The sequence below is a fragment of the Staurois parvus genome, unplaced genomic scaffold, assembly GCF_062004578.1.
Source record: "Staurois parvus isolate SC_StPar_1 unplaced genomic scaffold, SC_StPar_1.0 ptg001328l, whole genome shotgun sequence".
Classification (NCBI taxonomy): Eukaryota; Metazoa; Chordata; class Amphibia; order Anura; family Ranidae; genus Staurois; species Staurois parvus.
In genome coordinates, this window is record NW_028319124.1 from 2,474,845 (window position 1) to 2,500,717 (window position 25,873).

General features: G+C 42.0%; 1 protein-coding gene across 1 annotated transcript; it reads right to left on the reverse strand.

Moving 5' to 3' along the window:
* Positions 1–1,177: 1,177 nt before the first annotated feature.
* LOC149436927 (CD209 antigen-like protein C) lies at positions 1,178–25,224 on the reverse strand. Its single transcript, XM_089661246.1, has 9 exons — positions 25,129–25,224; positions 20,273–20,353; positions 18,325–18,426; positions 17,043–17,084; positions 16,253–16,297; positions 10,521–10,577; positions 9,520–9,662; positions 8,588–8,703; positions 1,178–2,667 (listed from the first exon to the last, which is right to left on the reverse strand). Exons 1-9 carry the CDS (start codon positions 25,160–25,162, stop codon positions 2,535–2,537), a joined length of 753 nt encoding a protein of 250 aa, XP_089517372.1. The 5' UTR covers positions 25,163–25,224; the 3' UTR covers positions 1,178–2,534.
* Positions 25,225–25,873: the final 649 nt, after the last annotated feature.

The following is a 25,873-nucleotide window of genomic DNA, read 5'->3' on the forward strand; positions in this document are numbered from 1 at the left end:
ATCATTCTATCTAGTGACCCTCAGAAATAGAGAGCCAAGGGTGTAACTACAGGGGTCGCAAATGCGACCCAGTCCCATGCTACAGGGTGGCCTGTGCAGCCCTGTATGTCTGGATAGGAGGAGGGGTGGGGGCAGCTGCATATAGAGGAACCCATCTCTCCATGTTCCTGCTGCAGCCTCTGAATGCTTGCGGGAGGGAGAGGAGGAAGAGCTTCTGGAAGAACATGGAGAGATTGTTTCCTCTATATGCAGCCGCCCCCGCCCCCTCAATCTCTACTTTTCTGTCTCAAATCTCTGTTTTCTGTCTAGACCCCTGATATCTCACCGAAGCTCCCCAATGTGAAAAATAATTTTAAGAAATATTGTAAAAACAATTTTAAAAAATGGTAAAAAAACACAAGCAAAACAAAAAAAAATAACTACTGACACCAGTGGCAGAACTACCAGGGTCACAAAGGTCACACTTGCAACTAGGCCCTGGCCTTCCACCACTGGGCTTGGAGGGAAGGGCTGCAAGTGAGCATCAGGAGGTCTTTCGTAGTTTCTTGCATTACAGGAAGCTCTGTAGGGTTCCCCTCCTCTCCCGCCGGCTTCTGCGGGGGATCTCTCAGGATGGAGAGCGGGGAAGGGGCTAGTAAATGTGTTATTTATTAGCCCCTTCTTTTTCAGAATAAACAGAGTCACTGACTCTGTACATTCATAACTGAGCTGAAGTAAACTGTGTTTACTATGTTTTAGTTTATGAATGGAGGGGAAGCTCTGTGCAGAGCTTTTCCTATCCATTCATTCAATGCAATTGAGGCTGCAGAGATGGAGATTGAGGGCTGTGTCCTATTTTCTGTCTCAAAGGTGGAACATCAGAGGTCTGTTTAGACCCCTGATATCTCACTAAAACTCCCCAACAGGGCTCCTATAAAAATGTTAAAAATAATTTTAAAAAATTTTGTAAAAACAACAAAAAAATGGTAAATAAAAAAAAAACTATTGATACCCATGTTGGAACTACTAGAGTCACAAAGGTCACACTTGCAACTGAACCACCAGCCTCGAAAGGGAAGGGCAGCGGCCAAGGGTCATCGGGGCCCTGAAGGTTCTAGTTACACCACTGCTGAGAGCATAATAATGGTAAGTAAGACTACCACACTATCTATATATCAGTTCTCAGTATAAAGACATCTAGAGTGCACCAAACCTTTTTAATTTTATTACAAACCATGAAAGAACATGATCAAAACAAAACTCTTTACAAATAACTAAGTACAGTACATAGCTGAAATATATATAGTAGATGTTTACAGTACATATTAGGGTTTGTAATTCTTTACAGCCAATCTTAATATGGACACTCGTGTTCTTTGTGGCACATGGTTCTGACTAAACAGTTAGTCTTCCTGATTCTGCATTGGTAAGTACCAACAAATGAAGATGTTTGGAAAAGTCCCACTGGAGAAAGATGTAAGTATTCCATAAAGCATTCCTAAAGACTAAACGTTGTGCTCCTGATTCTGCATTGGTAAGTACCAACAAATGGAGATGTTTGGAAAAGTCCCACTGTAGAAAGATGTAAGTATTCCATAAAGCATTCCTAAAGACTAAACATTGTGTTGTATGGAGAGAGAAATGGTTAAAACCCATAATGGTTTGTTTTTTACCGTAAGCGCTCCATTAGGGAGATTTGTCCCAGTTAAGGTCCTGAAGACACAACATGAAGTGAGAAGGAATCTCGTCAAAGTGGGTGAAATCCCCTCTTAAACAGTCATCCCTGGAACAAGTTGTTCCCATTGGAAGATATCTTTTTCGAGTCCTGGTGTAGTGACAACTCACAACTATAGACTTTTCAGTTCAGTGGCAATGGTTACCAGGACAAACAACAGACAAAAATAAAAACTCAACTGGGGCTCATAACACTTCTCTACACAAAATGAAAAAAATGTTTGGACTTTAGATACACAGTAGAACCCAATGCATGCAAAACTGTTTTGTAACCCTTTTATGACCAGGGATCATTCAACTCTTGGTGCCCATGTCACATTTAGTGATTTCAATTAGCACTAGATAACATCACAATAACTCAATTCTGATAAATACCCAGCTCAGAATTATATTTTATGCTGACAAATGTACACATTGGTTTTGTTGACATGTTGGTTTTATATCTTTAACTTGGATGTTACAAGTTGCACAGCGTAAATACAGCTGGATAAAACAAAAACTGTCATTTCAGGCTGCAAAGCAACAAAATGTGATTATTTTAAAGGAGGGTGATTCTTTTCTATACCCACTGTACATACAGATGGCAGGTTTGAAGGGGTTAAGCTATGCATAGAGTGAGGAAGAGTTATAACCTCTGTCAAGTTTTTAAATACTGTCTCTGTACCTGTTGGGAAAATCAGAAAGAACAGTTAGAAAACTGAATTCACAGCAAAAGAGACACAGGAAGATATTGCAGAGGATCTTAGTGTTCCCTACTCTACTAAAAACAAAAATTGTGTTGATTTGGGCTGTAATTTCTTTATGTTTGCATGAAGCCAATCTCATATCAGTCTCTTCTCACAGATAGCATGTCGGGTTTTATCACACTCATAATCATTCCATTTTTCTGGAATGGACAAGGTAGCGCAGTCTTCCTTTCTCCCAAAGTCATTTGGCTCTCCACTGCTCCAAAACCTGCCACAGGTTAAAAAAGACAATGGATGAAATTACCATTTCCCTTCGTTTATCAGCTAGCTAGCCACATTCTGATTGCTGACAAGTCATGATTAGCTGCATAAGGGAAGATACATGTTTGAGAAAGTCACCATTATTAAAAGTACATTTTTAAAAATTATTTTAATAAACATGTTATACTCTATACCAGGGGTGGGCAAACTTTTTGACTTGAGGGCTGCAATGGGTTCATATATTGGACCCGGGGGCCGGACCAAGAGTAGATGAATGATGTGTATGTGTCATCCATAGTAAGTATAGTAATATTCCCCCATAGTAAGCATAGTAATTAATCCCCCATATAGTAATTCATCCCCCATAGTAATTCATCCCACATAGTAATTCATCCCCCATATAGTAATTTATCCCCCATAGTAATTCATCCCCCATAGTAATTAATCCCCCATATAGTAATTCATCCCCCATAGTAATTAATCCCCCATATAGTAATTCATCCCCCATAGTAATTCATCCCCCATAGTAATTCATCCCCCATAGTAATCAATCCCCCATATAGTAATTCTTCCCCCATAGTAATTCATCCCCCATAGTAATTCATCCCCCATATAGTAATTCATCCCCCATATAGTAATTCATCCCCCATAGTAATTAATCCCCCATATAGTAATTCATCCCCCATAGTAATTCATCCCCCATAGTAATTCATCCCCCATATAGTAATTCATCCCCCATAGTAATTCATCCACCATAGTAATACATCCCCCATATAGTAATTCATCCCCCCTATAGTAATTCATCCCCCTATAGTAATTCATTCCCCATATTAATTCATCCCCCATATTAAGTCCCCAAGTCTCCCCTGTGTCAATTTACTTACCTTTGCTTCGCGCGTTCCTCTCGCCGTGTTCCCGCGCCGTTCCGGTCTTCAGGGCGGACTGTGAGAGGAGCCTAGCTCCCCTCACGTTCGTCACGCTGCCCCGCCTACACACATCCTGACAGCCATCCTGACAGTATCACACTCCGCGGGCCGGATTAAAAGGTCCGCAGGGCCGTATACGGCCCGCGGGCCGTAGTTTGCCCATTGCTGCTCTATAAAATGGTATTGCTCTATACCAGTGGTTCTCAACCTTTCTAGCGCCGCGACCCCTTAATACAGTTCCTCATGTTGTGGTGACCCCCAACCATAAAATTATTTTCGTTGCTACTTCATAACTGTAATTTTGCAGTAGGAGGAATAGTGCCACGTCATTGGTGTCATTGGGAGGAATAGTGCCCCATCATTGGTATCAGTGGGAGGAATAGTGCCCCATCATTGGTGTCAGTGGGAGGAATTGTGCCCCCTTCATTGGTGTCAGTGGGAGGAATAGTGCCCCGTCATTGGTGTCAGTGGGAGGAACAGTGCCCCGTCATTGGTGTCAGTGGGAGGAATAGTGCCCCGTCATTGGTGTCAGTGGGAGGAATAGTGCCCCGTCATTGGTGTCAGTGGGAGGAATAGTGCCCCGTCATTGGTGTCAGTGGGAGGAATAGTGCCCCGTCATTGGTATCAGTGGTAGGAATAGTGCCCCGTCATTGGTGTCAGTGGGAGGAATAGTGCCTCGTCATTGGTGTCAGTGGGAGGAATAGTGCCCCGTCATTGGTATCAGTGGGAGGAATAGTGCCCCATCATTGGTGTCAGTGTGAGGAATAGTGTCCCATCATTGGTGTCAGTGGCAGGAATAGTGCCCCATCATTGGTATCAGTGGGAGGAATAGTGCCTCATCATTGGTATCAGTGGGAGGAATAGTGCCCCATCATTGGTGTCAGTGGGGGGGAATAGTGCCCCATCATTGGTATCAGTGGGAGGAATAGTGTCCCATCATTGGTATCAGTGGGAGGAATAGTGCCCGATCATTGGTGTCAGTGGGAGGAATAGTGCCCCGTCATTGGTATCAGTGGGAGGAATAGTGCCCCGTCATTGGTATCAGTGGGAGGAATAGTGCCCCGTCATTGGTGTCAGTGGGAGGAATAGTGCCTCGTCATCGGTGTCAGTGGGAGGAATAGTGCCTCGTCATCGGTATCAGTGTGAAGAATAGTGCCCCGTCATCGGTGTCAGTGGGAGGAATAGTGCCCCATCATCGGTGTCAGTGGGAGGAATAGTGCCCCATCATTGGTATCAGTGGGAGGAATAGTGCCCCATCATCGGTATCAGTGGGAGGAATAGTGCCCCATCATCGGTGTCAGTGGGAGGAATAGTGCCCCATCATCGGTGTCAGTGGGAGGAATAGTGCCTCATCATTGGTATCAGTGGGAGGAATAGTGCCCCATCATTGGTATCAGTGGGAGGAATAGTGCCCCATCATTGCTGTCAGTGGGAGGAATAGTGCCCCATCATTGGTGTCAGTGGGAGGAGGAATAGTGCCCCATCATTGGTGTCAGTGGGGGGAGGAATAGTGCCCCATCATAGGTGTCAGTGGGGGGAATAGTGCCCCATCATTAGTGTCAGTGGGGGGAATAGTGCCCCATCATAGGTATCAGTGGGAGGAGGAATAGTGCCCCATCTTTGGTGTCAGTGGGGGGAGGAATAGTGCCCCATCCTTGGTGTCAGTGGGGGGAGGAATAGTGCCCCATCCTTGGTGTCAGTGGGGGGAGGAATTGTGCCCCATCGTTGGTGTCAGTGGGGGGAGGAATCGTGCCCCATCCTTGGTGTCAGTGGGGGAGGAATAGTGCCCCATCGTTGGTGTCATTTGGGGGAGGAATAGTGCCCCATCGTTGGTGTCAGTGGGAGGAATAGTGCCCCATCATTGGTGTCAGTGGGAGGAATAGTGTCCCATCGTTGGTGTCAGTGGGAGGAATAGTGCCCCATCATTGGTATTAGTGACACCAATGATGGGGCACTATTCCCACTGACACCAATGATACTTACCTTGCAGACCCCTGCTCCAGCCTGGGCTCGCTTGCTCCCTCCCTCTCCCATGGTACCGACACTTACCTGTCAGATGTCTTCCTTCTCCGGCCGCTCTCCTCCTCTTCACTCGCTCGATCTTCGCGGTGCCGCTCGGCTCCTCCTCTCCAAGCTCCACCTCCTTGCCGGTGATTGGCCGCCTGTGTGCCTCTCCTGAGCTACAGTGCCGGCGGCCAATCACAGGCGAGGATTGATCTCGAGGTGTGTCCAGATGACAGGGGCGGCATGTCATCCCGCCCACACCTGGAGACGGCGGCGGCGGCGAGGAGCGGTGTCTCGGTTCCTAAGACCATCGGAAATATGTGTTTTCCGATGGTCTTAGGCGACCCCTGTGGAAGCGTCGTTCGACCCCCAAAGGGGTCGCGACCCCCAGGTTGAGAACCGCTGCTCTATACAATGGTAATGCACAGACCAGCACCAAATCTCCTTTTCTGAAGCCCATCGCCAGTGTTCTTGGCTCCACCTCTTTTTCGTCTGCCATCATAGCAAGCCACTTGCTATGGGGGCACACAGTGTGTGCTCCCTCCTGAGCTGTGTGTGTCTATGGAGCCACACTCCATAGACACACATAGCGGAGTTTAGCCCTGCCCCCCGCTTCCTCCTTACTGCATTTGATTGACGTTGGCTCTTGCTGCTCTCCAAATCTCTGTGTGAAGAGGAAGAGATGGGACTCTGGGAGAAGAAATGCAGCCGTGCACAGTGCTGAAACTCTTCTCCCCTCTCTTCCCCTTCACACAGGGAAGGAGGAGGACAGAAAGCCATAAAACATTTTTTGCTTTCAATTTTGAAAAAACTTTTGGCTTTAGAAACACTTTAAATTATTGTAGTGAATAAAATAAGATAGGCAATCTTAGCATGGCTTCATGTGTATGGGAAGCTTATAGTCTTGCCAGTAATAGATGCTAAATGTCTGCCAAAGTAGGCAGCCACCCCAAAGTAAAGAGTCATAAGTAACTCTCAAGCTACTGTTTGGCTGCTGCTGCTGCTTTACAGAATATACAATAATTTCATATTTGGTCAATGTTTATAAGTCATATCACCCACCAATCATTTAAATCTTGTGAGAATTGCCAGAATGCTGGTAATTTACTAACATAATAGACAATGTTCATGTAGTGCTACCCTCATGAGGGCTGCTATGTCGTCAGTTTCACCTCCACACAGCCAGACAACTGGTATTTTCACACATACTTGCACCCAGAGACAATGACCAGTCCATGGACTTTTGTTGTTTTATTTGGGGGAATTCAACTTGGATAGGGAAATAGGGATTATGGGATGCCCAACTTGACTTGACTGTTCTTTTCTTGAAAGCTGACAGTTGTTGCGGATCAGTAGCAGCTTCCCCTTATGGGCGAGGAACTAGCAGCCCCTCAGAAATCACTTTGCTTTCTGTAGCTACATATAGAGACGTGAGTTCTCTCCTACTATGAAGCTATTCCCAGATCCCTGGCCTGCAGACACCACCAGCCCTCCTGACTTCTCAGAAGATCTCCCGTATCAAGGATAAAATAATTTAGTTTAATATCATCCTTGGAAAGCTTGCTACGTGTGGCAGTCTTTCCCCTTTCAGATCCCAAAGTGTGCTGCTGTACTCACACTGTCCATTTGCTCCCTGCTGCTCCAGGCCTGATTTCATCACCTCTCCACAGAATGTATCCTCCTGAGTGAGCCAGAGCCCAGCCTAAAGGCCGCCCCCCCCCCTTCCAGACTGAGGGGACCCCTCCTAAACTCTGACAATCTCCTCAGCACTCCCCTGTAAGCCTGACTCTCCCATACTTATAGGCCAGTCCACCACTCTACCAGGGCCTTCAAAAATGGGATTGGCCCCCTTGAATATGCATGACCTCTGGAAGGTTCTATGGTCCTTCAGAGTCAGGAGGAGGCAATAGGGCCATCTAGCTGACCTGCAATAACCCAACCATAATCACATGACCCACACAACTACCACGAGTCACACAATGATTTTACCTATCATTCACTACACTTTTCTAGTAGCACACTAGTGAATGCTAATACAGTTTAGTGAATAGAAAATGGTGTTCACCTCAATTCACCAATCATTTACCAAAAAAACATGTCTGTCTCTCTCTCTGTCTGTTTATCTATCTGTCTATCTAGATCTATCTATCTACAGTCCATTTAGCATGATTTCCTATGGGTGAAGTTCACGCATTTTCAACTGGTGAGATTTTTGTAAAGGGTCAGGGACTTTTTTAGGTGAGTTTTGGTTCTATAGACTTAAATGAAGCTGCTGCAGAAATGCATTTTGTGGGTTTTTGACACATTTCTAACGGGTTTTTGATGCTCTTTGCGTTTTTTAATCTGCCCAGACCAAGCCCCCCCCCATAAAAACACATAACGAATAAAAAAAAGTAGTGCATGATCATATTCTCATAAGATATGGACTGCTCAACATTTCCTGTCAAGCTTGCTGGAAGAATGATGACATCACCCTTGCCTAAGCGCTAATAGAAGGAAGTTGGATGAAAGGTATGTACTGTATGTCATCATTCTACCTATGTGATTTTGAGAAATTCAGAGCACTCCAAATCTCTGGATAAGATGGTGCAGCACAGCGCAGGATCATCTTCTCATAAGATTTCGAGTACCCAACATTTCCCGGCATCAGCAGGAAGGATGATGTATTCATCCTTATGATTAACAGCAATCTTGTGCACACAGGAAGCATGATGAAATCACTCTTGCGATTAACAGCAATGTTGTGTGCAAACCTCCAGTTGCCTGTTGAGCTGCCAATCAGGAGGCATGCATAGACACTTTATAAGATCCCATGCAGTGGTGAGACAGTGGTGCTTATGATTGGCAGAACTCTGATCTGACATCAGTGTGATTCTTAGTATTTTCAGCACTCTTTAAAAATGTAATGCTAAATATGTACCACATTGATGAGCGTATAGCTTTAACTGTGGTATGCACTTACTGCATTATACTGAAATTATAGCATACATAACTTACGTGTATAATGATGAGTTGAACAAAGTACCATCAACCCATTGAAATTTGCCTTCAGTCTCCATATCTGTCATACCAATCCAATATATCTTCCCATTAAGGTGTTGGTTCAGGAATGTCTAAGAGAGATGCCCATAAATAATTGAAGGTATGATTACACACACCCACACACACTACTACTCTAAGTCCACAAAGTTTTACAGTGTACTGTTCAGACATTACCCAAAGATATACCTCTCCTGGCATTATTGTATTCTTTCACCTTTTTCATGTAGTAAGGAACAGCTTGTATTGCTCCCCATAACATCCTCACCAAGCATGTGCTGCATAGTTGCCAACTGTCCCGATTTGGCTGGGACAGTCACGGGTTTTCAAAAGCTGTCCAACCAACCTTGTCCCAGGCTGTGTCTCAGAAATCAAGGCCAATCGTGGACAGTGACAGTGCGAGTGCCAACAGAAGACAGACAGTGTGTTTCACATTGTGGGATACATGCCAGGGACAGAGATCCCTCCTCCCCAACAGCTGCAACGCTCGTGGAATCACTAAGGAATGAGAACATCTACGATGCAGAGCCTGCTGCAAGGCTCAAATTTTGATTGGACTGAACTTGGGGAAGGGGTGTTGACAGTGTGGACAGCCTTCCCAGAAGAGTTGAAGCTGTCATAGCTGCAAAGGGTGGGCCAACTCAATATTGAACCCTATGGATTAAAACTGGGATACCATTAAAGTTCATGTGCATTTAAAGATATGTGTTCCAATACTTTTGGCAATATAGTGTATGTCCCTGCCATGAAGGGGCTAGTGTTTGGCAGCCCAGACCAAAGGTCAAGGCCAAGTCCTCCCCTGCCAGGGCAGATTCACTTTCACTTTGGCACGTGATGCTCTCAAGCCTAAAACCTGATTAAAAATAATGATAATGCTCTGAACCATTTACCTGCTCCGCTACACTTGTAATTATAACCAGATGACTTTCTCTGTTAAGGCACATCTTCTCAGCATTCATCCAGTTCAGTTCAAAATTCGAGAAGAAGTAACAATTAGCATCAAATTCTAGCCAACCACTCTCACAGGAAGGTTCTGGCAAAAAAAAATAACATTAATGGAAGAGACCTTTAAAAATGTTGCAGTCACCACATCTCACAATAAACCACAATTCCAGTGTGGTGTATACTTCTTAATTTAACGTATAAAAAGATGGATCAAAGTGCCTTAGAATATGGAGGTTTCCATATTCCATTAACATTAATGGAAGAGACCTTTAAAAATGTTGCAGTCACCACATCTCACAATAAACCACAATTCCAGTGTGGTGTATACTTCTTAATTTAACGTATAAAAAGATGGATCAAAGTGCCTTAGAATATGGAGGTTTCGTGACACATAGACTTTGTCAGGCACCTAATAGATGTGCTACTGGCCTGACAAAAATCTGTGGCCAATTGCATATGCATGGAACAAAATAATGCTCCTAAAGAGTGGCCAATTGCATATGCATGGAACAAAATAATGCTCCTAAAGAGTGCTGCATTTATGTTCCTTGATTTACTACTTATATTCAGAATACATGGTTTCCCATAGCATCCTTCTCTGAAGGGAAACCTCATAAAGAGAAAAATGGAGGGAGGGAGGAGTCACTGCCCTATCACATTCAGTTGTGTGTAAATTACAGCTTGATCTTTTGAATTCTGTATACAATAGACTTTTCCAAAGAGAAGCTAAGCAGAGCTTGGAAAATATATAAAAAGGAGCTGAGAGTTCCACCTGCTGGCTGCAGATGAGAATACAAAATATTACGTTTCATGTAAGTATGAGTATGTAAAAAAAGAAAAGAAAGAAAAGTGTATGTCCAAAAATGAATACATAGAAAAAGACATTAATTTAGAAAACCATTATGCAATCCCTTCTTTACACACGAATACACAGTTACTGACTTACTTGTTTCATTTTTATGCTGTTCTATTTTGTTTTCAAACTGTGAAGTGCATTCTTTTACTGCAGAGAAATAAAGATCATATAAAAATCTTCTGATATAAGACAAGATAAAGACATCTTGTTCTAAAGCAAACAGCAATAATTTCCCCCCAATAAAACTCTTCACAGCCAATCAGAGTGAAAGGCTTACATAACGATGCATTCTTTTTTATACATACTTGCTATGTTAATTGCTATGCCTCCTTTACTTTTAATGTAAACCTACCTTGAGAGATATGTGTATGTTGCCATTGCTGGTGTTCTGTAGCCAATCAGAACATCTGTGTTGTGTTCTTGTCTTAAGCCATTGGCTTGCAAGCTATTAAAGTCAAAGCATCAGCCTGACAGCAAGGCAAGTAGCATTATTAAAAGGAGATCAGTGAAGGCCATTCTTGTCTAATGACAGGTAAGAAGGAAGATCTTGATCATATTAACCTCTGCAGTGCTTTGGGGCTCTGCCAGGCTTTCCACTAATTTTAATCTCATTCCTGGAGAGTATGAGCCTGTAGTGCTAGACCAGTCTTTTTCAACCAGGGTGCCCAGGCACCCCGAGGTGCCTTCAGGTTTCTTCAGGGGTGCCTTGGCAAATGCCTAAAAATTGCCCCAAAATTGTGTACAAGCCAGTAGGTGGATGAAGTCTACCTTTTAGGTGCACAAAGCCTCAGGTTTTTATTGTGCACCATTAGAACTTCTAGTCGGCAGATTCATAACAATCAATTATGTAATTGGCTGATAAGGAAGACGTTGGATGCCTGCACAACATTCTTGTTTGCCCCTTCCCTGCCCTTCTCCATCATCATTGGGGTCACATTAGATCAGGGAGAGAGAGAAACTGAGGAAAAAGAGAAACATTGCAATTACTAGTCAGAACCAGTGTTCAAACTAGGGTGTGTATGCTTTGAAAGAATAAATCATTTCTGTTGTTGGGTGACCAACTTGAATGGATGTTTCTGCATTGTGTAAAACTATTTGTTTCCTTTTTCACTTTTTAGAATGAGGTGCCTCGAGATTGTGCAGAATTTTAAACAGTGCCTTGACTGAAAAAAAGGTTGAAAACCACTGGTCTAGACCAGGGGTCTGCAAACTGTGGCCCAGGGGCCAGAAGCGGCCCTTTACTTGCTTTTATCTGGCCCTTGGGGCAATATTTCATCCTCAGACACCAACAATGGGGCATAATTCCCTCCACTAAAATCAACAAAGGGGCACAATTCCTCTCTATGACATTAACAATGGGGAACAGTTCCTCCGAATGACACCAATGATGGGGCACAATTTCTCCCAATTACATCAATGATGGAGCATGTTTCTTCCCACCCAATGACACCAATGAGGGGGCTCAATTCTGCATTGCTTACTCCCACTGATGTCAGGGCATTTTATTCTTCCAATAGCCACAGTTCTGCCATCCTAAAGTCTGAAGGACAGTAAACTGGCTCTTTGTTTAGAAAGTTTGGAGACTCCTGGTCTAGACCATAGATTGTTGCAGGATGTAGCTTAGCAGCACTGGCTAAGTATCTGACCCAGCAGTTCTCAGTGAGTGTGAGTAATGGTCTTAGACCCATAGGGCCTGAGACTCAACCCCATCGCCTGCAGAGATGGAAGGATTTTCAACTATAGTTGTGCTAAAAAATTTGCATACCCTGGCAGAAATCGTGAAATTTTGGCACTGATATTGAAAATATGACTGATCAAAACTGTCATTTATTTAAGGATAGTGATCATATGAAGCCATTTATTATCACAAACTTTTTTGGCTCCTTTTTAAATCATAATGATAATAGAAATTGCCCAAATGACCCTGATCAAAAGTTTTCATCCCCTGGAATGTTTGCCCTTGGTACAGATACACAAGGTGACACACACAGGTTAAAATGGCAATTAAAAGTTAATTTCCCAAATCTGTGGCTTTTTAAATTGCAATTTATGTCTGTGTCTAAATAGTCAATTAGTTTGTTAGCTCTCACATGGATGCACTGAACAGGCTGGATAATGACCCATGGAGACAATAAAAGAACTGTCAAAAGACCTGAGTAACAAGGTAATGGAACTTTATAAAGATGGAAAAGGATGCAAAAAGATATCTAAAGCCTTGAATATGCCAGTCAGTGCTGTTCAATCACTTGTTAAGAAGTGGAAAATTCAGGGATCTCTTGATACCAAGCCAAGGTCAGGTAGACCAAGAAGGAATGCAGCCACAGCTGCCAGAAGAATTGTTCAGGATACCAAGAAAAACCCACAGGTAACCTCAGGAGAAATGTAGACTGCTCTGGAAAAAAGATGGTGTTATTGTTTTAAGGAGCGCAATACGACGTTACTTGATCATGAGCTGCATGGTTGAGGTGCCAGAAAGAAGCCTTTACTGCCCCAAAGCCACAAAAAAGCCTGTTTACAATATGTCTGACAACACCTTGACACTCCTCACAGTTTCTAGCACACTGTAATCTGGAGTGATGAGACTAAAACCAAAAGCGCTGAGCTTGGAGAGGGGTCAACAATACCTATAGCAACAAAAATATCATCCCCACTGTGAAGCATGGTGGTGGCTCACTGATATTTTGGGTGTGTGTGAGCTCTAAAGGCATGGGGAATCGTGTGAAATTTGATGGCATCTTATCAGAAAATACTGGCAGAAACATTTCATTCTTCTTCAATAAAGCTGTGCATGGGACATTCCTGGACTTTCCAGCACAACAATGCCCCTAAGCACAAGGCCAAGTTGGCCCTCCAGTAGTTACAGCAGAAAAAGGTGACAGTTCTTGAATGGCCATCACAGTCTCCTGACCTTAATTTCATTGAGCCACTCTGGGGAGATCTCAAACGTGCGGTTCATGCAAGACAACCAAAGACTTTGCATGACCTGGAAGCATTTTGCCAAGATGAATGGGCAGCTATATCACCTGCAAGAATTTGGGGTCTCATAGGCAACTATTACAAAAGACTGCACACTGTCATTGATGCTAAAGGGGGCAATTCACAGTATTAAGAAATAATAGTATGCAGACTTTTGAACAGGGGTTCAAAATTACTTGTTGCCATGTTTTGTTTTTTGATTGTACCATTCTGTTGTGACCTACAGTTGAATGTGAATATCGTAAGAAATGAAAGAAATGTGTTTTGCCTGCCTCAATGTGTCCCTTAAAAATAATGCATAGTATTACAAATTCTCCAAGGGTATGCAAACTGTTGAGCACATCTGTATTGGACTCACTGCTAATCTTGAGGAACCTTATACATCCCTTTTCAGGAGTTAATTCCTCTCTGACTTCTTTTTTGGCACCAGACCAGAGACGCATACTGTTTGTATGTCTTTCACACACTTCACTTATTGCCCAACTTCTGTTTCCCAATGAACACTCAATTTACTTCCTACTGCAGACTTGTTTCTACAGAGACAGTGGAAACATACTTAATTTCATGCTTCAAAAAGTTTACTCATATCTTCTATAGGGACCTTACCTTAAGTTGGAGACTCCCTAGTCAAAGTTTAGTGAGAAGCTATGCTGTAGTCAGCCTGAGCTTTAATCTTCATCTTTTCTGTATTTTTTGGGATCAGACTATTCCCTTCTTATGCTTGTTCTTAAGGAGTGTCCCTGGAGTATAGAGCAAGAGGAAAGAATATTTCTGAGTTATGTTTATTTATTTCTCTCTGGATAAACCTGAGCTTTGTCTAACTGACTTTCCATTCATGGTGCTTGTATAGCTGCAGCTCCAACACCACCTGGCAGAGCCAGCTGCATAACACCAATGCTCTTTTTAGCTGTCTGTAAGGGTGCCACTCTGACCACTGCTATACAGGGGCATTTTCCCACTGCACACCAATGTAAGGGACATTTTACTACTGACCTCAATGAACTGGTTTTATCAGGGTTCCCAAAGACCTGAAAATTATTTCAAGGTTTCCTCTGAAGTAATATGGTTGAGAATGGCTGCTCTAGATTGCAATATTCTATATTCAGGGATTTTGTGATATATATTTTTATCACTGCATATGTTTTTGCTATACATATGTATTTGTAATTCAAAATATTTATTATGTATTTATTTTATGTTGTGCCTGCTAATGCCTTGATACTCTGCTCAAGCAAACAATATTTAGCTGGACACTATGGACAAATGTGCCATCCCACCAGAACTCACTATTAGGGGTGAGCCACACATAGCTGGGTTTGGTTTGAGGTGGGTTTGAAAACATTACTAACGTTCAGGTGCTGAATCACTTTGCTGGTACTAAGGATTCAGTGGGTGCTGTCATGGCCAGGCCTGGCACTGTATGTATTTAGAAGCAATGACACTGCTGCTTTCCCCACAGCCCTGATCCCAGGACAAAGCCTTTGACTGAGCTGTAGCGGGACAGCTTACTAGAAAGCGAGACTGTCCTGGCAAATCTGGGACAGTTGGCAAGTATGCACCAGGAGGTGTATATATTTATGTAGCACCCTCCTAGATAGCTATGGGGACTTAGTGTTGATTCTTTAGATAGGGGCTGAGTAGCAGCCCAGGTGTAACAGTCACAGCAGGGTCAAATTGTGGTCAAAGCTGAGATGCTCTGCAGATTACCTCTCTGAGACTTCCCCCTGCAGTAGAACTTTGGAGAAGGTTCTAGAAGCAGTGGGTGGAGGTAAGGAGTGGCTAGAATGCACTTTTAGGGGACCCAACCAATCCCCAACAGGAGGCTTGGCATGAGGTCAGGGCAGCCCTTAAAGGTGACATAACCTGCTTAGCAGAAAGAGAGAGATAGTTTGGGTGGAAGATGGAGACGTGAAGCTAGAGAGCGTGCGCCTGGGAGGGAACCCAGATGGGAGGGGGCTTACCTACAGGCAGGGAAGCTTGAAAGGAGGAAAGGTTGGGACTCCACTGGCCCCCAGAGCAAGACTATCTATGCAGCAGTGAAGGAGCGGTTCAGCACAAGGCCTGAGAGCAGCCACTGACCCAGCAGCAGCATAGGTGAAGGACTGAGTATGTAAACCTGCACCCCCTGGGCCAGTAAGGGCAAGTAGCACTCTGGTGGGAAACTGGATTAGCTTACTACCCAGGACTGTCTTCTCTTAAAGTTACAGGCGCTGGATCCCCTGCCCAGGGATTCACCCAGAACAGCTGGATAAGGAGTATCTGGGGTCTGGGGTGGTACTACAGGAGATGCTGGCTAGCTCTCCAGAAGAGGATTTTTGTTGTAAAGACTTGTACATAGTTCAGGAAGATTGTTCTCTGTTACCATTAGCCTTGGGCATCCCATACTCACCTTACCCCTTCCAAGTTGTAATTCCCCTAATAAAATCCAAAAAACTAGCTCAAGAACTGGTTATTGTCACCTGGATGCAAGTCTGAATGGAAAATGTGTGTTGCCTGGCTGTGCAGGACTATAGGAGGACCTGATACTCAGCAACAGGGAATAGTGCTACATTTAGAAGCAATGACACTGCTGCTGTCTGCACACCCCTGATTCTGGGACAAAGTCTATGACTGAGCTGTAGCGGGGCAGCTTACTAGAAAGTATAATTGTCCTGGCAGATTCAGGACAGTTGGCAAGTATGGTATAGTAGAAGAAAACCCACAACTACATTTAAGTTCAGCTATTCGACTATCGGCTATGAAGCTGGTGGAATATGAGGCAGTGAGGGAGCTGACCACAAACTACTGGGAGAAGATGTAAGTTTACATTATTACCAATAAGCCTGAAGAGTCACTTGACCACTGACCTATGTTTTTGAGATCATTCACCTCTTTCTTCAGCATTATTGTGTCTTTAAAGACGAAAAGGAAACAAAAACAAATTAAAATCATGCATGAAAAAATAGGTCATAAAATAAAGACAGACTGTGGCCAGCTGAGGCAGACCTACTGGCATCTTGCAGCTTCTTATGTGAATCTTCTAGCTATGGTCCAGAGGTGGCATGTGCAAGGAATAAACCTCTGCAACCCCATCATAAAGATGTAAACTAGTGTTAAATGAGTTGTACATGTACTACACAGCCATATCATCCAGTCAAAAAAGTGCACCTTGCATTTTTTCCTAGTTTGAAATTGATCAAAGTGGCTGCCATTGTTGTGTTGTTGGATTTGGTGCAAACACACACTGAAGGGTCTTCAGCTGTCTTGGGCAATATTGAGCTTCAGGGTGTTGCTGTACCTTTAAGAGGGAAGGGGCTGTGTCCAGGTATGTCTGCCTTCAATGTATGCATTGCTATAGAGGGGAACAGACTGCTTTAATCAACACCCGACAGAGTCTCTGACCTTTCACAATTCTATCCAAAACACACTAAAATGCACTACTAGCCTACTCACTGAAAGAACCAAGCAGTGTCTAAGTCCTAGCCTTACTACTTCAATGTACTGTAGTTATTGAAGAATGACAGGTTCACTTTAAATCACAAACCACAGATTGACTAGAAGTTACTTTTCACCAAAACATCATTGTAGCATATAGTGAGAAAAAGAAAATTGCAGAAGTATCTAAATGTCAAAAATACAGGCTTCATAATCACTTACCACTATTCATCAGGTCTGAAACTTCTTTTGTAATCCTATTATCTGGGTAGGGCACACAAAGCAATATAACGTGTGTACATTTATTACAAAAGGTTTTAGACATACAATATTACAGCAGTGTAGACCAAACTGTGCTGATCCTTACTAAAGGTTTATGAGGCTTTATCCAAAGATTAGAGTTGGCAATGAAAGTGTTAAGCCTTTGGGTATGTCCCATGGTAACTTTGTGTGAGCATCTTTATTCTCCCAGCAGTGAAGCCAAGGTAGGCACTTCCTAGACAGAGCACTATTGGTTCCCTTATAATCACACTCTGATTGGTATTTATTCTTTTAATTTGGACACATTTTTTGCCTCAGTACATTTGAGAGAAGAATGCTCTTACATTGGTTTTCAGATATGAATGGTATTTCTTACATTGCCACAAGTCAAACTAATGCTACTTGATAAACAACCATTCTTTAGAAAGTTCATGATGTACGTGTATATTATTGCCTGGACCAGATTTCCACCACTGGAGTCTGTAGGCTCACAACCTTTGACATATGGAGCCCCAAACACTGCTAGGATCACCTCATCTACACAAAGTTTTCTCTGTGTACATAAACCTGCACTAAATGGCCAAATGTTTGTGGACACCCTTCCAGTGCCACTAAACTTAAATGAGTATGACAGTTATCCTATTGCAAAACTGATCGCTGTGGTCTGGAAGGGGGCAGTTCCCCTTTCATAACACAAAAACTCAATGGGGAGATCACTGCACCAACATCAGATGTTCAGCCCGCTTGGTTGAACGAGAAAAACTTACTGTGTGTACTAGGCTTATGGGAATTTGTGCCCATACATCCAAAAGAACATTTGCGAGGATTTTGGATGATAAGATTTGACTTGCAATTGGTCTTCAATAATTTTGAGGTCAGGAGAGGCACAGTCATGCTGGAACAAAAAATAGTCTAACCAAACTGTTGCCACAAGGTTGGAAGTGCCCAGTTTTCTACAGGAGTACAGACATTGACTGGCCTATAAGAAGCCCTGGAACCAACTGTTGATATAGGGTGTTTCAAGGTAGAGAGAACATACATTAGAGTTATAGTTACCAAAACTCTAACACAAAGTGAGAAGTTTTGGAACACTTCTAACTTCTTGATAGGTCCATGCTATTATAATCAGTTTTTAAAAGCAAAAGTGAATGCCACAAACCCTCAAACATAATTAAAGGTTCTCTCTTTTCTTCATCCCAAAAAGAAAGAGAACAAGTATTTCATCTGCATTGCTGATACTTACAGTAAACAAACAGAAGACTTGTGAAGATAACCAGAATAAGGAACACCAAGAGTAAGCAAATGACCAGAACCAGTGTAAACCAATCTTGTATATTCTTGGTAGCTGGAAATATAGAGAGATGGAGTTGTGACTGAGACTACAGATTTAGTCTAGATGTTTTGCATTTCTATTTCCCTCCAGTTCCAAAAGATTCTATAGGGCCATTCACAACAAATACAGCTCTTTGCTCTAGCTTATTGCACTGAGCTACACAGGTACAGGGACTTCTGTGTCTTTCAGTACAGAAAGGAATTCCTTTGGCTAAAGGGATCCTGGTACAGAAAAGGCGAGTATGCAAAGGGAGGATAGTGCTAGGGTTATAGGGAGGGCTAGTGTTAGGTTTGGGGTTACAGGGATGGTTAATTTGAGCGCTAGTGTTGACCACTTCACCTGCACTTTTCCCTTCTTTCTGCTTGGGCCAATTTTCAGCTTTCAGCATTGTTGCACTTTGAATAACAATTGCGTGGTCACACAACATTGTACCCATGAAAGTTTTTTCACACAAAATGAGGTTTTTTGGTGCTATTTAATCACCACTGGGTTTTTATTTTTTGCAAAATAAATGAAAAAAGACCAAAAATGTTGAAAAAAAGCTAGTTTTTCTTCAATATTATTTTTACACACGGAATCAATTGCTCTAAAAGTAAGACAACTTCTAGTGGCTCACAAGTATTCAATTAATTTGTATTTTTCTAGTTTTTCTTTGATTCTGTCATAATATTTTGCAAATAAATAAACTTTCTTCATAAATTTAGGCCAAAATGCATTCTTCTTCATTCTTTGGTGAAAATAATCCAAGTCGGTATTTATTAATTAGTCTGTAAGAAAGACCACAGACTATGATACATAAACAGGAAATTGATCAGTCCTGATGGCCTGTATAATTTCTTGAGGCCCAAAAATTTTAGGACAGTACAAATATCTCCCAAATTACCTCCTTTTTGGAAAGTAGAGTCCAAGGTACTTAGTAACAGGCATGGCAAGGTTTTTAAAGTTGTAATTTTTTGTCATAACATTTGGAAATTGGAGAAATGTTTTTAAAAGTTCAAAATTTTTTTTTGTACCTACTATCACCAGTGCAGTACAGCATCATCATATAACTGGTGTCGCATGATCAGGAACTGTTGACAGTATGTAAAAAAAAATATTTTTTTAAAAAATGTTTTTCTCTTTTTAACAGTTTTTTTTTTTTTTTAAAGACACTGTGACCAGAGCAATATAATGCTGCCATAGTAACATTGCACTACTCTGGGGAAATTATCAGGATTTTTTTACACATTATGATTGCTTATACCAGTGAATTTCACTGGTATAAGCAACCATTTTTATTGAACGAAATTGATTCATTCATTGTGTATTGTTGTTAGCTTTAACTGGCCACAGCTATTCACATTGTACAGATGGGCTGTGATTGGCCCTGTCTGTACTGTGTGATCACTGTGAACAATCACAGCTAGCAACACAGTTGTACACAATGAATGGCATGAATTGAAGCCATCAATTGTTTACAATTGCCATGTGATCTGTTGTGATTGGTCACAGCAATCACATGCTGCTGGCAGCGGCCCGGGACAGTGACAGATCGTGCCACAGTGTGGCCGCACAGCATGTTCCGGCAGGACATTATATGACGTCCACTAGGAACGACAAAAGTCCCGCCTGGCCGTAATTTTACAATAGACTGGAAAGTGGTTAAGAAAGGGTTAATGTGAGTGTTAGCTTTACAAGGAAGGTTAGTATGAGGGTGGGAGTTACAGGGAAGGTTACTGTGAATGGGATCCTAGGGTCCCCCCACACGAAAGTATAGCAAACTATCAAGAAACAGTAGAAGACAAAAGTCCAATAAACCAAGACATGTCTTTAGGGTTCTATGATGAAAAATGCAGTTATACTTGTTGTACAAAATCACCTTTGGCCTTTGGATCATTCTCCAGCTTCTGCTCGTTGAGATCTTTCATATTCGCATACATATTTTCTGAACAAGAATACCCTGATGACAAGTGAAGACATACTATGAACTTCCAACTAAAATCCACCCTCCAATCAACATATGTTACATTACAGACATGTTCTTCATTGTTTAATGAATTTATAGTTTAAATTGAAGTTGGTGCTCATCTCTGTTCTTCAGAAGTCTATGTTTCTCATCACGTCTCCATTAGGGGAATTGGCCATGTTCCAAAATGGGTGTCACTAAATGTATTTAAAAGATGTGTTATTTAGGACATAGTAGGGTAGATTTACTAAAACGGGTGCACCCAGAATCTGATGCAGATGTGCATGGTAACCAATCAGCTTCTAAATTCAGCTTGTTTAATTAAGCTTTGGCAATAAAACCTGGAAGCTGATTGGTTTCTATCCTGAGTTGCACCAGATTTTGCAATCTCTAGGTTTAGTAAATAACATCCACCCAGGGGCGGACTGACCTTTTGGAAACTTGGGCAGTGCTTGAGGGCCCAGGGTCAGTAGGGGGCCCCATGAGATGCCCCTGGTACCTTTTCATAGGCTTTTTTGAGTTTGGGCAAGGACACCGGGGCTCCATGATCCCCTATTGCCCGGGGGCTTCATGAGTTGTCAGTCCACCCCTGCCCCCACTGCGTTCTTGTTTTGGGGCTGTTGCAGGCATGCAGAGCGGCAGTAGGATTTTGATAGCATAATGTGTGCATTTTAGTGCCCTTAGACATCGCTCATAGCAACCCTCATGCACTACATAGCTGACACATTTCAACAATAGAAAGAGATATTGTTACACAGCTTCAAATTTGTTATTAGATTTTGACTATTTAACTAACAGTTACCTCAAATTTCAAAATAATTAAACTTACCACAGTGGATTATAGCTCATATGTTTCAGAAACCTACTACATTTCTACCATACCTTAATATTCCTAAGATTAAAGTAGTATCTTAAAAAGGTGATCAGTGTTTCACAGTTGAAAGACTGAGCCAGAGCTATGTAGATCTGCATAGAGTAGGTTTTTTTTGGAGAAAGTAGGTAATCTTACTAGGTGACCAGCGTTATTGGTATAATGTTGACCATTACCTTTCCTGGAAATCTGCAGTAAATCCAGTAAAATGGCTGTTTAAGGATGAGCAAATGTGTCTGGGTTTGGTTTGTGGGGCATTCATAAAGTCTGAAAATTGCAGTGAGCCCTGTTGATGTCTATGCTGACAAATCTTGAAAATCAATTCTGGCAATTTTTAAGGCTAATTGGCAAGAGATTTGTAAACAAAAAAGAATGGAGAGCTGGGCACTGCCATGGAGGACATTTATTGGTGCAATAAAAGTAAAAAACTACTGTGTAACAGTGAGGGGGGCCTTCTTTTATACAACTTTGAGGACGACATGGTGAAACACCAATCCTTTACGTATTTGGGGGATGCCTTTAAGCTGTTATAGGGTTTTGCACAGTAGTACGATTCTCAAATACAGTGTCAGCCACATATTTTTATATTTTACAAGTATAATAGAGTTTTATTTATACTTTCATTTTATTGCTTGCATTAAAAGCAGTTTGATAAAAAAATAAATTTTAGTTAGTCTTTGTTGCGACATCTAATCTTTTTCCAGCAGTAATATACTTGACTTGAGTGGTGAAAGTAGCAGGAAGGAGAGCTGGGGAGGGGAGGGGGGGTGGGGATTTGTGCAGAGGAGAGAGCTGCGGAGGATAGGGGGCAGGTTGTACAAAGTGAAAGCTGTGGAGGGGTGGGCAGGTTGGGGGGGAGTAGGTTGTGCAGATGTGAGAGCTGTGGGGGCAGCTGAGGGTGCAGAGGTGAAAGATTGAAGGTTGTAGAGGTGAGAGCTGTGAATTGGGGTGAGCTGAGGATGGGGGTGCAGAAGTGAAATGTGGAAGGGGACACAGATAAGCTGTGGACAGGGGTGCAGAGGTGAGATGTTGACAGGGGATGCAAAGCTGAGTTGTGTATGGGGTGGTGCTAAGGGGGGAGAAGTAGAGGTGAACTGCGAATAAGGGGAGAAGAGGCGAGCTGTGGATAGGGGGAGAAGAGGTGAGTTTTGGACAGGGAAAGAAGAGGTGAGCTATGGATGGGGGTGTGCACAGGTGAGCTGTAGATGAGGGTTGCAGAGGTGTGCTGTGAATGGGGGTGCGCAAAGGTGAGCAAAGAACTGTGCAGAGGTGAGTATTCGATGGATACTTTAGAGGGGGATGACTTGAGTGACGGGGGATTTATGCTTGGGGAGAACAAGGGACATTTGCTAAGGGACAGTAAAGCATACAGAGTTCAGCTACCAAGAGTATGTAACATATGGCAAAGCATGCAGGGTGCAGCAGTAAGGTTTTGTAACATACATTCTACGGTACATATTCAGAACTACTATACTCTGTATGCTGTGCTATATGTTACATACCTCTTACACTCATATTTTACATATTAACCTACCTGGCAGGAATTCTCGAGTGTAGCTTGGGGTTAACTCTCAGTACCAAAAGCGGTAACCCCGAGCCACACTCGGGAATACACTGCAGCGTTGCTCAGGGATCTCTTCTGCACTTACCTTTCCCTGTGACCGTCAGTACATACGGGACATACGGGGGACGGAACCGGCAGGAAATTAAAAAAATTTAAAAGTGACATTCACTGAATACACTAAAATCTGATAGTATAACATTACTGTATCAAACCATTTCACATACATTTTGTCCCGAGTGCTTTGTCCTGTGCCCTGCCTGCATTTTTACTGTTCTTTCTGCCTGGAAAATGAGAAGCGTCCATGGCGTCCAAAAAGCGTCCCTTTATGTCAAAAGCGGGTTTAGATCAGCTAGAGAACAGCGATAGTAAATCAGAACCACTTGCAGAATTGAGTGATAATGATTCGTGGGGGAAATTCGTCAGCAGACACTGAAAACGATTTTGCAACTAAGCTCAGTGATGTGCAAACTTGGCGCTCTATTTCAAATTTCAGTGTTTTTGGTTTGATGATATTATTGAATTTAAATTTTTATTATTATTATATTATTATTTTTTATGATTATTTATTATATTATAATTTATGATTTTGTGTTTCAAATTTTTTCATACCTCGGATGTTTACTAGACTCTTGTTCGGACAGATTTCAGTGAGTTATTCCTAAGAATTACAGGCCTATAATGAAAAAACAACATATTTCCATGCAAAAAAATGTACCACTTTGAGCACAGAAATACTGACATAATCAGACCGCTAGGGAGGTTAATGGCTCACGACAGTACTCCTGAATGCTGCAATCTGTACAATGGGTTTTTTGTTACATACTCCTGAGCCCTGCACTCTGTATGCTCTACTGCACATTACATACTCTTTACCACTGCACTCTGTGTACTGGGAACTATGTTACATATTTCTGATACTACACTTTGTAGATAGGGCTATATGCTGCATAATCCTGAGCACAAGGGACACTTCACATCAAATGTAAGTATTGTCCCTTGTGCTGATTTTTTTCTGCCCCTTGTGTGATATGGACTGCATAGTATGCACTATCCCAACCGCTTTGTTTACATTCAATCGTCAGCTGGAATCCTCAGTTGACAGCTGAATGGCCGAGCACAGATACGGCAATGGTTGTCAGGGTGCTGGCAGCCACCACCTTCCTAAGAAATAGGAGTCCTGAGCTGAAAGCTGTCACATTTAGCATCAATAGTAAAACTGCTGCTAAATGTTTCACTTCTGACTGCAGCCGTAAGATTGGCACAATAAAACACCCATTTAACTTGGCCATTACCCAGGCTTCTGAACATTTGAAATTCGGCAGCTCATCCCTAGTCCTGACATGCGCATTGTAAGTCCAAACAGAACAGTATCACTGAATGCTATGGTGATAAATATTTAGCTTTTTACAATTGAATAAATGTATCAAAACTTTTACATTTTTGGAAATACCATCAAACCTTTTATTGTCTGGTTTTTGACATTTTATTATAGAGGATGGAGCAAAACTAGATTGGATAAATTGGGATTCAACTCGTAGCAAGCAAAATAAGGTGATACCATTAAAAAAAACTGGTAAAGTAGACAAAAGAGGATTTCAAAGTTATGCTATCTACTGGCTAAGGCTGGGTATAAACTAGTAGATTTTCGAACAGACATTCGTAAAAATATTTGTCCGAACATTTATATGAAAAATTTCAGTACATTCAAGGACTTTACAAATGTCATTCAAAAAAACTTTACATTTTTAATTGCTTTAACATTTGATTTTGGAATGAAAATGATTTCCCTAACAAAAATCACATTCACTGTTAGAAATTTCCATCTTGCTCCTTCATATTTTCTCATCACTATGGTCTAAAATGAATGTCAATTTAACACCCCTAATGATTAGAAAAGTGAATGAACGTTCTTAATAAAAAATATTTCTAATGGAATTCTGCTAGTGTATGGCCAGTTTAACTAAAAAGAAAGGCTATAAGATGCAAATGATTTGCACAATTTTGATATGGGTCAGATCTTCATAAATTCCTGTTGCTCCCACCCATATATTCCATTTAAGCAGAACAGATTGGAAATTGATGGATCTGGACTCACCCCAGATCCAAACTCAACCCATATCAGCAGAATCTGGAATATTTTGACTGGGAATCGGATTGAATAGTATAACATTATCTGCAACAGTATTAAATTCTAAGGTACATTTGAAATGATGACTAAACAAAATATTAAACAACATACTGTGGTAGTGTGTGTCCTTGTTATAATAATACAATTAATAAAGAATAATTGGCAGCTCTCTAATGAAAGGAGAGGTGACCTTATCTCTTGATTACCTGATTTCATCTTGAAATCTTCAGCTTTCCTCATTGTACACAGTTGAAAAACCTAATCCTGTGCACTGTGCAGCATGTGTCTTCTTTGCTCTTTTCTGTTCTGCATTCACAATTAGTTTTCAGAACTGAACTTTAGATTTTAGGAACTTACGAAAGATTTTCAGGAACTTTAAGTAATCGCAAGTAGAAGGTTTATGCGGTAAAATGTCTAGAACACAGGGATTATTGACTAACAACTATTCATATATAATATTATTATTATACAGGATTTATATAGCGCCAACAGTTTGCTCAGCGCTTTACAATATAAAGGGAGACAATACAGCAACAATACAGTTCAATATAAGAGGGTTAGGAGAGCCCTGCTCCTTGGAGCTTACAATCTAGGAGGGAGGAGTTAGTGGTACAAAAGGTAATAACTGGGGGGGATGGACTGGTAGGAAGAGTAGAAGATTCCATTATTAGCTGAGAGCAGGATAGGCTTCCCTGAAGAGATAGGTTTTCATAGATCACCTAAAAGTGAGCAGAGTAGGCGATAGTCTGATACATTGGGGTAGAGAGTTCCAGAGGATGGTGGAAGCTCTGGAGAAGTCCTGGAGATGAGCATTGGAGGAGGAGACAAGGGAGCTAGAGAGTAGGAGGTCATGCGAGGAGCGGAGAGGACAGTTTGGGTGATATTTGGAGACAAGATCGTTGATGTAATTTGGGGCAGAGTTATAAATGGCCTTATATGTTATTGTTAATG